This window comes from Canis aureus, chromosome X (genome assembly GCF_053574225.1).
Source record: "Canis aureus isolate CA01 chromosome X, VMU_Caureus_v.1.0, whole genome shotgun sequence".
Classification (NCBI taxonomy): Eukaryota; Metazoa; Chordata; class Mammalia; order Carnivora; family Canidae; genus Canis; species Canis aureus.
In genome coordinates this window covers 75,411,067-75,424,531 of record NC_135649.1, presented here as the reverse complement: position 1 = coordinate 75,424,531, position 13,465 = coordinate 75,411,067, and the positions used below count along the sequence as shown (strand labels likewise).

At 41.3% G+C, this 13,465-nt stretch overlaps 1 protein-coding gene across 9 annotated transcripts in view; it reads right to left on the bottom strand.

Annotated features, from left to right (window-relative positions):
• ARHGEF9 (Cdc42 guanine nucleotide exchange factor 9) overlaps positions 1–13,465 on the bottom strand; it is a 211,907-nt gene that overhangs the window by 131,263 nt on the left and 67,179 nt on the right. For 6 of the 9 annotated variants that reach the window (XM_077889186.1, XM_077889189.1, XM_077889188.1 and 3 more), the window contains one exon: positions 9,465–9,644. The exons of the other annotated variants lie outside the window; for them this stretch is intronic. In XM_077889186.1, the coding sequence (XP_077745312.1) occupies positions 9,465–9,644 (180 nt within the window). Of the gene's footprint in view, positions 1–9,464; positions 9,645–13,465 lie in introns of those variants that run through there. 9 annotated transcript variants of the gene reach the window in all.

Sequence of the window (13,465 nt, the reverse complement as noted above, 5' to 3'; positions counted from 1 at the left end):
TATAGAAAACCCTACTCCCAGTCTCCCTCTCAATTCCATCATACCTCATCCAAAAACAGCCTAATGTGCAGTCTAATGTTTTCTGTGAGGAAACAGAAATTAAGCTGGGTGGATTGACCTGTGAGCTCTAGTTATTTCTGTTCCAGAGGTGAAAGGTTGTATTTGGGGATGCAGGTTGGGGACAGGCAAGGAATAGTCTCTAATCTGCCCCAGTCAAGAAAGAGAAGCGATGGTCAGGTATCTCAGTTGGTAAGCATCTGACTCTTGATTTCAGCTTAGGTCCTGATCTCAAGGTCATGAGATCAAGCCCCAATAAGGCTCTTCGCTCAGCATGGTATCTGCTTGAGAGTCTCTCTCACTTTCTGAAATCAATCAATCAATCATTTTTTAAAGAAAGAGAAATGGAGCAAGTATATGCTAGAACTAAAGTTTTTGGAAAAGTAATAAAGGCCAAAGGGAAGAATATTGTTTGCTAAGGTGTCTCTTTATGATATAACTCCTTGGAATGGTATCTTATGACTATTGTGTGTTCTGGGGTCAGTTAGGAAATTCAAGAATTCTCAGGAGATGCCCCAATTTAAACCAGTAAGTGCTGTCCAGGGATTAAAATTCTAGATCTTTGAGATTGACAGAGATTTAGTGCTGACCCTTTGTTCTGGCATACTGCTGTGCCAACTCAGTCCACACCCAATTTTGGTATTCACATAGGAAAGTATATCACTTGACTGGATGCAGTGACCTGGGAAACTAGTTATCTCCATGACTGGGGAGTGGTTAAGACCAAGGGCCCAAGGGTGGGAAGGGAAGATAAGAAAGTAGATATAAAGCTGAACTTGGTAGACTTGGAGATTTCATAGCTGAGGTCTATCTAAGGTGTGTCCAGATCTCTCTCAGGGGATCAGGAAAGGTAGAGGCTGGCCCTTGTAGAGTCATAAAGAGGCCTGGAGACCAGCAGCCTAGGCAATGTTACTGACAAGCCCGGATTTTGTATGGTTTAGCCAGGGGTACTTTTGGCACCAGACTAGGAGAGAAACATGCCATTATGAGAGAGCTAATAACCCTGACATCTCTGAACTAGAACTTCAGGACAAGAAGGAACCAAAAGAGAACTGCCAGGGCCAAGCCGTCATGATTTCATGGCCCTGACAGTACCAGTGGCACTCCTTTCCTGGGTGGCTGTCTTCTGCACTGACCTGATCCTTTGCCTTCTTTGTGGTCTCTCCCTCTCAAGAAAGCCAACCAAACTTTCAAGCTTCTGTTTCAAGGGAAGAAGTATAATCTCTTGTGGGGGCATAGACCTCAGGATTGCTAACCTCATTTCACACCAAGTAGATCTTTTGAGCCCCACAGTGGTCCTGGGGAACGGCAAAGGCATTGGATTGTGAGCCCCAAGAAGCCCAGGTTCCAGGTCCTATTCTAAGTAGCTTGGGTCTCTAATACTAGATCTCTGTGCTCTAGTATTCAGCTGTAACCAGAGTTTGCACCCCTCTGCCCTATTCTGCTAAACTTAGAATTCTGTATATGAGAGACGGTAAATCAAGGCCATGTTGGGAAAGACTATATCAACCTGTAGCATACTTTTCAAATGTCAGGGTCTGATATTTGAGAAAAAGCAGGGCTCAATATCCCCAACTTACAGGTGAGAAAAATTAAAGGTTCAAAGCTATGAAGAACTATGCTGAAGATCACACCACTCACAAGCACTGGATATAAGATGTAAAGTCAGTACTCTCTCAAGCCAGTCTTCTAGAATTTCAAGTACTTCCTAAGGGGCACAGAGCCTTAGGAGCCAGTCCCTGCAGAGGGTGAGCTAGCTCCATCGAAATGGAGGTGCTGGGGAAGTGTATATGCTTACACCCCTCGCTTCCCATGGTGTCTCTATGAACCTTTTTATTTATATCTACCTTTTTTCTCTTTTTCTTTGCTTACTTCCTTTCTTTGCTTCTCTCATGGTCCCTTCTCCCCTCCAAATCATTCTCAGGCAAAGGTTTGATATCAATCATTTATATATACTTCAGACTTAATAGGTTAATAGGCTAAAGTTAATCCTCACTTATTTTCTCTCAAGGGGTCTGTATCCTAAAACAAAGTTGTAATTATAATAGGAAAGTCTATGATTCCTAATAAAGAGCATCCTGGCTTCAGAGAGACAGTAGGAGAGGCATATATAAGGAGGTGAGCTTGGAACCTAGATATTTACACCTCTGGAAGTTTCCTACTTAGTGGATGTGGTAACTTTGGCAGAGATCAAAAGAAACTGTCTTTTAACTTAGGGTCTGGCTGCTCAAAGTACAAGAAGGCCATTTCTGGGCTGAATTGTTTCATCATGCCACCCTGTGGCATCTTCCCATGAAGTACCAAGTGGTTAGTACCTCACAGAAACAACCTTATCACCTGGCAATAAGTTGTTACCTATTAATGTGTCAATGGTCCCTACCCTCTACTCAACAACTGTAGTGTTGAGCCAAATCCTTCCTGCTCCACTGGGCAGTTCCATCAAATCAATTTGAATGTATTGTTCTCAGTGGATGCAGAATGGTAAACGCAGGTAATCCTGATTCTAGAATCATGAAAGAACTTCAGACTGGTGCAGATAGGGCCTTTAGAAACCACCTGGTCCAACCCCTTGAATTGTCAGTTGAGACACTGAGGCCCAGGAAAGGAAAGGTCCCTGCCTGACATTCCCCAGAGAATTGGCAGCAGAGCTAGCCCTTCAAATCAGGTCTCTGACTTCTCAGCCCAATGTTCCTGCTACTTTCACTGTGCTCTTTCTGCACGATAATCTGTCTAATGTTTTCTCTCTCCATCCCCAGGAACTCCACCATTCCCTATTCCTCTACAGAGAATGCCCCCTACTCAACACATACAAACTGATCTTTGTTATGCCTACGCGGCATATTTCCAATAGAGAAGAACCATTCAACCTCAAAAGGCTAGCATATTTTCTGCCTAAAGCTCCCTATTCATTTCCCTCTCTTGTCCTCTTAGCATCATCTACCTACCCTCTTGGCTCCTCTAAGACAAAAGACTTAGCAAAAGTCAGCCTGTAACTCAAGTATCCCTGGGTCTGAGTACCAGTCTTAGTCAAGAAAAGGGGAAGATGGTTATGTCCCTTAAGGACTGACACGTTCAATTGATCAGTCCAGCCTTCTTGCTTAAAGCTCTCATATACATCCAGATACTCTGAATGGCAATGGTACCTACATGTCTCTAAAAGGATATGGCACCTATATATATTTAGATGTCAGACTCTCACGGCTGGCTCTCTAATAGGAATAGTCCACATAAGGACTGAGCCCCCAGAACCCTTTGTCTCATGACTGATATCCTAGAGATTTGCATTCAGCCTTCATGTCCTCCAGGAATTAGTACCCTGTGTTAACTTGAGGAATTAAATCCATTCTCGGAACAGAAAACATCATTTTTTTCATTCAACACTAAGGTATCCCAAATCAAGGTTCTTCAAGAAGACTCACTTCTTAAAACAAGAAGAGAAACCATGGGTTTCTAAGTATGGTTTCTCTGGTGATCCTCCAATAAGCAGGGCAGAATACCTGGAAAGAGTCCTTTCAAGATACCAGATAGCTTTAGCCCTTGTCTACCTGGCTCAAGAAGGCAGCTGTGCTAAGTGCTAGATAGTCACTTTTGTTTGGTGCTTAGTTAGTACTGGCAAGGAAATATTAATAGTACTAGAAATGAGAAGGCATGAGGAGAAAAAGAGGTTTACTCTGACTCATAATGATATCTATACTGTTGAAAAAGAAAATTATATATACAATTATCATTATTTTCCAAAATTTCATACTTCCCAAAGAGCACTCAATCAATCATGGTCTTTCTTTCCACAGGTGATGAAGACCACTAAGGCAGATTAGACATTTTACTAGGGAGGCCCAAGGTAATCTTCAAATGAACCCGGGGGATTGGCTACAGAGAGAAAAAACAAGCCGCAGGTCCCAGATCACAGCCTTCAACTCAGGTAGCCAATCAAATCGCTGATTCATTTTATGGATCAACAACTGGGCCTCAGAAGGAAAGATCCACCACCAAGAGAACAATACAAAGTGTCTTCTACTGGTGCCAACTCTTAAATAATAGCATTTGCCTACTGCAAAAAGCAACATATTTCAAGAAATTAGCTTAGACTACAGTATAAGGGTTATCAGCTTTAAACAAGGAAGTAGAAAAGTAGTTCAGGTTTTCCTGACAACTGCTGGCCAGTTCTCAGAAGTTCCAGGTGATTAGGTTATAAATGCTGCCTGATGGCTACAATATACATCATATTATCTTAAAGGTTGCTTTAAATTTGGGTGATTCTAAGAGAGACTTGAATTTGGAAATCACCTGGGTCAGGCAACAACAACAAGATTTAAAGTTTTCTCTCAGCTGAAGATGGCTCCATATTAAAAAAAAAACCCTTTCCGGGATCCCTGGGTGGCGCAGCGGTTTGGCGCCTGCCTTTGGCCCAGGGCGCGATCCTGGAGACCCGGGATCGAATCCCACATCAGGCTCCCGGTGCATGGAGCCTGCTTCTCCCTCTGCCTGTGTCTCTGCCTCTCTCTCTCTCTCTGTGACTATCATAAATAAATGAAAAAAAAAAAAAAAAAAAAACCCTTTCCAATTAGCCAAAGGATACACTGATGATCTCATCCAAAACATGTACATAGTGAGATGCCATTAAAATGGATTATGTGAATGCATATAAGTATTAATAATGCCATTTGAAATTCTACTATGGAAAAGATATATCTCTATTATCTAGGGAGAAAGGTCCTTCCTGCTAATGTTAACCTCAACTCACAGATCCTATAATGATTCACCTCTAGGGCCACAAATAAGACTGTCTACATAGATGGTTAAAGCCGAAGTCCTATATTCATTTGAAGCTGGAGTGGACAAATAAGGGCTGGCATAAATGAACTAATCACAAGAAAGCAAAACACTGTTGCCATTAGCCTGGAATGGGACATTAAGTGAAAAGACAATGACAGCCCTCAACAACCAACAATAGCAAACCCTGGGGAAGATGAAGAATCTGACTCCTAGGGTTACCACACTCTAATGTTCAAAATGCTCAGTTTCAACAACAAAAAAATTACAAGGCATACAAAGAAACAGGAAATTATGGTCCATCCATGGGGAAAAAATGATAGGAATTACATGAGAGGAAGCCCAGACATTGTACTTATTAGACAAAGATTTTAACCATCTTAAGATTCAGGAGGTCTAGGTTCAAGTGCTGCCTTTGTCACTAATTGCCTACATAAGTAAGCAAGTCACTTCCATTCTCTGGATTTATGTCTCCTCAAAATTTATACAATGAGGAGCTTGGACTGATCACTGGTCATAAGCTGGGACTTGGAGAGACAATTTAGACTACAGATATGTTTCATTTGTCCCTCAGAGTGTTTCTTTAAAAAAAAAAGTGAATCACTGGTCAACATTTTAAAAATATGGAGATTTTTACAGAAGATCCAATTTCTGGATTTTCTTGAAAAAAACTGGAAGATATCAAGCTACTAGACTTTCCTTCTTCTTACACCCTACCTCACCAATAAGGACCATCCAAATTACTTTTGTTCACTTTAGATTGCATAGATTTTCCAATTGGATGCAGAACCAGACATACCCTAGTCTCAAATTGCTTTACTCAAATAAATTAGTGGCCTAGACCTTATAAACATTTAAGTTGGCCACTGCTGACCAAGATAAGTCTTTTCAGCTGTAAATCTACTATGAGTGTAGGCTTTCATACAAGTGAAAATCCTTCCCAAAATGTAGCCAAGAGACTCTACATAATTAAAATCCAAGTAACACTCTGAAACAGTGAGCTTCCCTATAACAGGAGTTTTATTTCTGTGACATCTGATCTGTACAATTGCAAGGAATGACAATAATGACCTGATTAGCTCATCCTTTCATCTTCTGCCTCAAGTCTGCCCAGAAACCAGATAAATCTAGAATTTGAGGAAACAAGGAAAATACATGCTGATGGCATCTGAATGGGCTCTTTACTTTCTGACCAAAACCATGCTTTATCACAGACTTCACGTGTCCTGTACTTATCCTGCCCTCAGTGGGCAATAAGTCCTCCCCAGGCCATGGCTCAGAGTCAGAAACAAAGCTGCATTTTACACAGTGACAAATTAAAAAAGCCTGAATGATGTGAGATTAGGGCACAGCTTATAAAAGGATGACTACCACAGGGGTGGGATCTGCTACATCTAGTACTTTCATATGCCAGCAGTCTGCTTTCAGCTCCCAGGGAGGAAATCAGCCCAGAATAGCAGCTGGAGATGTCAACAGCCAGATATGGGGACCAATGTTCAGCAAGCTGTAATTTACATAACCTAACCAACTGCTAGTAAGGTACATCAACTTCTGCAATGTTCTTGTGAAGCCTTATCCCAAGTTCAGAAAGAAGAAAATCTGAGAACACACATGAACGCGCGCGCACACACACACACACACACACACACACAGAATAAAAGTCTGAACAACAGGAGAGGCAGATATTTGACTGTGTAGAAGACACAACTAGCAATTTCTTGTAAAGCAGCCAAAATGGTATCAAAATTCCTAATTATAGGAAACCAACATACCACAGGTCACAAAGGATTTTCACAAGACTCAATTATCCCCAGTTTACAAGGAAGAAAACGGAGTTTCAAAGATGTATAAGAAATTGCTCAAGTTGCACATTTAATAGCATAACTGAAGAAAGAATCTGGGTTTCCTACAAAAGTAAAAATAAACTATCAGGACTTCATCAAAATAAAAGGCTTCTGCATAGCAAAGGAAACAATCAACTAAACTAAAAGGCAACTTGTAGGGTTGGGAGGAGATATTTTCAAATGACATATCTGATAAAGGGTTAGTATACAAAATATATAAAGAACTTATAAAATTGAACACCCAAACAACAAATAATCCAATTAAAAAATGATCAGAAGACAGGAATGGACATTTTCCCAAAGACATACAGATGGCAAACAGACACATGAAAAGATGCTCAATATCACTGATTATCAGAGAAATACAAATCAAAACTACAATATGATATCATCTCACACCTGTCAGAATGGCTAAAATTAACAATACAGGAAATCACAGGTGTTGGGAAGGATGTAGAGAAAGAGGAAACCTCTTGCATTGTTGATAGGAATGCAAACTGGTACAGCCATTCTGGAAAACAGTAAGGAGGTCCTCAAAAATAGAGGAACTACCCTATAATTCAGTTAAGTGCACTGGTAGATAGTAACCAAAAGGATACAAAATCATTGATTGAAAGGGATACATGCACCCTGATGTTTATAGCAGCATTATCAACAACAGCTAAACTATGGAGAGAGCTCAAATGTCCATCAAATTATGAATGGATAAAGAGGATGTGGTGTGTGTGCGCGTGTGTGTGCGTGTGTGTGTGCGTGTGTGTGTGTGTGTGTAAACAGAATACTACTCAGCTACAAAAAGTGAAATCTTGCCATTTGCAATGATGTGGATAGGGCTAGAGGGTATCATGCTATGTGAAATAAATCAGTCAGAGAAAGACAAATACCATATGATTTCACTCATATGTAGAACTTAAAAAACAGAACATATGGCCATTTGAGAAGGGGAAAAATAAACAAACAAAAAGATGAGAGGGAAACAAACCATAAGAATCTCTTTATGATAGAGAACAAACTGAAGGTTGATGGGGAGGAGGTGTGTGAGAGATGGTCTAGATGAGTGATGAATATTGAAGAAGGCACTTATTGTGATGAGCCCCGGGTGTTGTATATAAGTTATAAGTCACTGAATTCTAGTCCTAAAACCAATATTGTGCTGTATGTTAACTATCTAAAATTTAGAATTTGAAGACTCTGATGGAAGATGTCATATAGATAGAAGAAAAAGAATTGGATATTTCATTTGGAGATTCTCAGGATCAGAGGATTAGAAATCATTTTGTTTACTTCTCTGCTTCTGAATACTGTCTTCATCTAAATCATTCCAACCAGGTAACAGTGTTTTCTGGGTTTACAGCCCTCCAAGGAAGGAAGTCTCTTTTAACCATTAAGATCTTTTGGGGCTAATACGCTGGTGACAGTGACCATGAGGAGGATAATGATGGTAATAAAACAAGTTATCATTTGCCAAGTACTCACTGTGTGGCAAGAACTGTGCTAATCACTTTACTCCTTTGTGTGATCTCATTTAATCATCATAAAAATTCTGTTATCCTTATTTTTCAGATGATGAAATCAAAGTTCAGGAAATTGAAAAATTTTGCCAAAAGCAATGGAGTTGGGAGGTAGTAAAGCTGAAATTGCATTTTGGGTTGTCTAATTCCGGGAATAACCTGCTCCTTCAATTATGTCACAATGTCATCATTGAAGTCTTGTGGGCTTTCATCTTCCAAAGAGCCCAAACCAATCTGATCTTTTGTTGGACATCAGATATCTTACAGAATAAACCAACCAAAGGTGATAGGCTATAGTAAAGATGATCATAAAACATCCTGATATAGCTTTGGTACTTGTACTGCCAAAGTTGTCACCATGTGAATTATTTCATTCACTGTGATATCCACTGGCATGAAAGAATTATCAATACCATTTTGTGGATGGGGGAAAAAATCACAGCTCAGAAATACTAAAAGAACAGATTCTAGCTTATAACTCTAAGGAAGGCCAACAGTTGGGACACCAGGCCAGTGCTCTTACATCATAGCATCCTGCCAATTGGTGACCCAGAGGGAGCGGAAATTGCTAAGGAACCCTTTCTCAAGTGCCCCTTCTATTAGGGGCTAGGTTTTTCGTGGTGCAATGTCAAAAGGGCCAAGGTCTTACAAGCATCAAGCTGCCCGCTTCCCAACCCTCAACACATTTTAGATCCCAGTTACCTGACTCAAAGTAAGATCTGCAGTCAGTAAACTGTAGCCCCTAGAGGGTAGGGAGCCCACACTCATACATTAACATCTGAAGACAACACACAGGGGTGTTCATACTTCCCTAATAAGAGAAAGAAGGCAAAGCAGACGGAGGAGTAAGGAGGGGAAGGAAAGAGAGGGATCTATAAAAAGAAAGAACAAAAAAGGGGAGACAAGGAAAGTAATAAAAGAAAAGAGATAAGAAAAGTAAGTTCAAAGCAATATAGAGTTAAAAGAGTCTTCAAAAACCATCCAGACCAAAAGGGAACTGATTTGTACAAAGTCACAACACGTCAAAGTCAGGAGGCAGAATATGGGGATTGTTAAATTAAATAAGGGGGAAAAAAAAGAAAAGAAAAGACTCAAAATTAGAAGGGAAAAGATTAAAGAAGGCCTAAGTCCTGGGTAAAAGACAAAAACAAAAAAAGGTAGGGGGAATGTGAGAGGAGCCACCGGAAGAGAAATGAGCAGAAAAACAGAGGCTGGTGAGGGGAAAGCCATGGGCAGGTAGCCAAGGAGACAGGAGAGGAGAGTGAAGGCTGACACTCACCCTCACAAAGCTGGCAGGAAACCATCCCTCCTCATCGTCGATCTGGCCCCACCACCAATCCTTGTTGGAAGCATCCAAGACCTTGATGACGTCGCCAGCTTTAAATGCCAACTCCCGGTTGGCCATGGTGACGTGATCCCATACTGCCTCAGCACTAACGATGGAATCTCCAGTGATCAGCTTAGGAGACAAAATGAGAATGTGTTCAGTCCACACAGCTGGCTACCTTACTTGCCCTTTACCCCACCCACACAACTCTACTATTTATGGAAAAGCTGACATACTAGTGGTGAAGGGCTGGGGAGAGGGAGATGGCACTGGGAGCACAAGCTCCACTGGACCACAAGACAAACAATACTTGTCAACTTTCCATTAGCCAGTGGGTGGGATGACCCAGAATGTGAATATGGACTACACAGGCCTCATGCTTTTATTCCTACTCATAAGCTCCTTCCCCAGAGAAGAAAGAAGGTTCCAGTGCATCTTCCCTTGGTGCTTCAAGGCAGTCCTCGGTCTGGAATGGATGAAGAGGTTGAAATCAAAAGCTAAAATGAAGCTCAAAAATATTTGCTCTAAATTCTCTGTGTTCCTCCCCTTTTTCTCCTCCTCATTGGAAATGACCAACTGAGAATTGGTGTTACATTATTTAACACCACTGTACCCCACCCCCAAAGGGTTACAGACCATGGCATTCCTCACACACAATGGACTCCAGTACTGCAGACTCCTTTTCTCACCCACACATTATGCCATCCAGAGAAGTCATGGGTATGAAAGAATATGGCTTTCTCTGATGCCTTACTCAACCTTGGCACAGATTCACTCAGTGATTTTTTTTTACCACCACCCGGTGAGATACATATGGAATCTAGGTTGAATCCTGCATTTGATAGATGGCATAACTGAGCCATAAGGAAGTTAAAGGGTGAGCTCAGGATCACGCAGCAAGGCAGGGGCTGTGCAAAGACCTTAACCCTGGTCATTAAACTTTGTGACCAGCAGGACTGGGCTACACACAACAACAAGAAGACATCTATCCCAGTGCCATGTCACACACACACACACACACACACACACACACACACTCACTCATAACATTCCCCTAAGCATAGTGATGAGGATAAGGGTGGGGGAATAGTCTGTCTCTTTCTGGGTGCCATCCTGACCCCTGTGTTGTTCGTTTTCCTTTTTCCTCAATTGGTTCCAGCCTATATAGGCCATCAATCTTCCTAGCATTTAGAGAAACAGATCCCAGAACAGAGAACATATGGCCTGTCGAGGCAAAAGATTTAAGAACTTTTCCCTTAGAACTAAATTTCTGAATATGTTGTCTAGAAGTCAACTTTTCCATCAGTCTGCTTTGATGAAGGACTGATTCCCCAAGGTAACTATAGCTCCACAAGACCAAAGGCAACAGTTCAAAGACAACAGAGACAGAATATGTAACATGCATCCTCTCACATAGGTCTGCTTTTCAATATACCAACTGAAGAAGAACCCTATGGTCATGAAATTAACACATAACACATTACATACATAGGAAAATACACCCTATACTGAATTTGACTTAGTTAAGTCATTCTGTTGGTCAGGTAAGGCATACTGGGAGCTCCGCAGCATGGATGCAAACAAGATTTCCAACAGGGCTTTTATAATACCCCTTTCAATGACCTCATGCTTCACTATTTACAAAAATATATTCATATCTACTGTATCACTTAATCCTTACTGAATGACTACATCTCACTATTACCCATATATTTTTCAAAGATTTTATTTATTTATTCATGAGAGACAGAGAGAGAGAGGCAGAGACACAGGCAGAAGGAGAAGCAGGCTCCATGCAGGGAGCCCGACATGGGACTCGATCCCAGGTCTCTAGGATCACACCCTGGGCTGAAGGCAGTGCTAAACCGCTGAGCCACCCAGGCTGCCCTATTACCCACATTTTAAAGATAAGGGAACTGAGGCTCAGAGAGGTGACCTGTCCTTTGTCCAGTCATACAAATAAAAAATTATGGAGCCTGGCCTTCTGACTGCATATGCTCTAACACCCATGATACTACCAATGTCTACTCATTAGCTACACTGAATTCATAGAACTCCATCCCTAATATTACAAAGCAGATGACTCCTATTCATAAAGAACTACAGAGAAGGAGATATGGACAGCCACCTTTAGCCCACCAGTGGCCCTGTCTATGAGATTTTTTTTTTATGTTGAAATTGCTTTCTTCCAATTGCACTAAAAGTCAATTTCTTCTTGTTCTGGCCTCAGTGGAGAATTGCTGGTTACTGGTCTCAATAAAATAAATCTCCATAAAGAAAATCTCCCTCTCCTGACAAAGACATGTTCCAGCTGGTGTTGTTAGAGTTCAATAAGAATATACAGCCCTGGGCAGCCTGGATTGCTCAGTGGTTTAGCGCCGCCTTCAGCCCAGGGCATGATCCTGGAGACCCAGGATGGAGTCCCACGTCGGGCTCCCTGCATGAAGCCTGCTTCTCCCTCTGCCTGTGTCTCTCATGAATAAATAAATAAAATCTTTAAAAAAAAAGAATATACAGCCCCAACTCACAACACCATGAAGGCTTATGGCTTAAATCTATATCCTTGACTTTTTACCAAAGGTCAAGCATATTTTAATATCAATTACCAACCCTCTGCTCATGATGCTACCTGTGATGCTGTCTGAGGTACTCTAGGCCCAGGTCTGGCTGATTTCACTGTCTGTGCTCTTTCTACAGTACAGTCATCTTTTTATCAATTTTATGTTCAGCTTTTCCCAAGAGCAGTTGGCTCACTCGTGTCCCCATTTAGTCCAGCTGACCTGCCTGGGCCCTCAGATCACAGAGCCCAGCTATACACTAGACAAGGCCAATCTAGGATCCAGTGGCCATAAACCAATTGTAAACCTATTGTCAGGGCCTACATAGAATCAAAGACAGTAAGAATTGGACAGCATTTCAAAGACCATCACCCATAATCCTTCATTCTATAGATCAGGTATGATATAGCAGGAGTAACTTGCCTACAGTCATCTGATGGCCAGCTTCCTGGACCACTGTTCCCCCAAAGTAACATCATAGATAGAGAAGGTATCTTATCTTGGATTTAAGACCTTCCTCTGCTACTTGCTAAAGGTGTAATGATAATGATGATGATATTAGCCAATATAGAGTATTGCTCTATGTCAGGCACTATTCCAAGCACTTTACACACATTAATCCATTAAAGCCTCACAGAAGCCCTTTGAGGAAAGAATATTATTATTCCTATCTTATAGACAAGGATACTGAAGCTCAGAGAGATTAAATAATTTTCCCAAATTTACATAGAAAATAAGTATTAAAGATATAATTCAAATGAAGCTACAGTATGGCTTTAGAGTATCTGCTCTTATAAACTATGGTGCCATTGGGTCAGTTTCTTTATTTTTTTTAAAGATTTTATTTATTTATTCATGAGAGATACAGAGAGAGAGGCAGAGACACAGGCAGAGAGAGAGAAGCAGGCTCCATGCAGGGAGCCCGACGTGGGACTCAATCCCGGGCCTCCAGGATCATGCCCTGGGCCGAAGGCAGGTGCCAAACTGCTGAGCCACCCAGGCATCCCGGGTCAGTTTCTTTACCTGTTAAACATGGATAATTCTACATACCTACCTGTTTCCATTTTAATATACTAAACCTAGACTTGATGGATATGTGTGCAGACATGAAAGAAGGGCTAATCCACGAGAGAAGGAGTTGTATGGGGCTCCTGTGCTCTTCAATCACAAATAGAAGCAGGAATAAGGGGATACTACTCACCCATCCTCTGGATTGTTTTAACAGTGAATTAAATCTGGGTTTGAAATTGGTCTCAAATCTCCCTTTTTTGTACAGGATTGACTTAACTTGTTATGATTTTTTAAATAAATATGCGCTTTGCTCATCCATTTTCCATCCAACACTCATTCAGTGACCCCCACTATCTATATATACAGGAGTCTTCTTACTGTGAT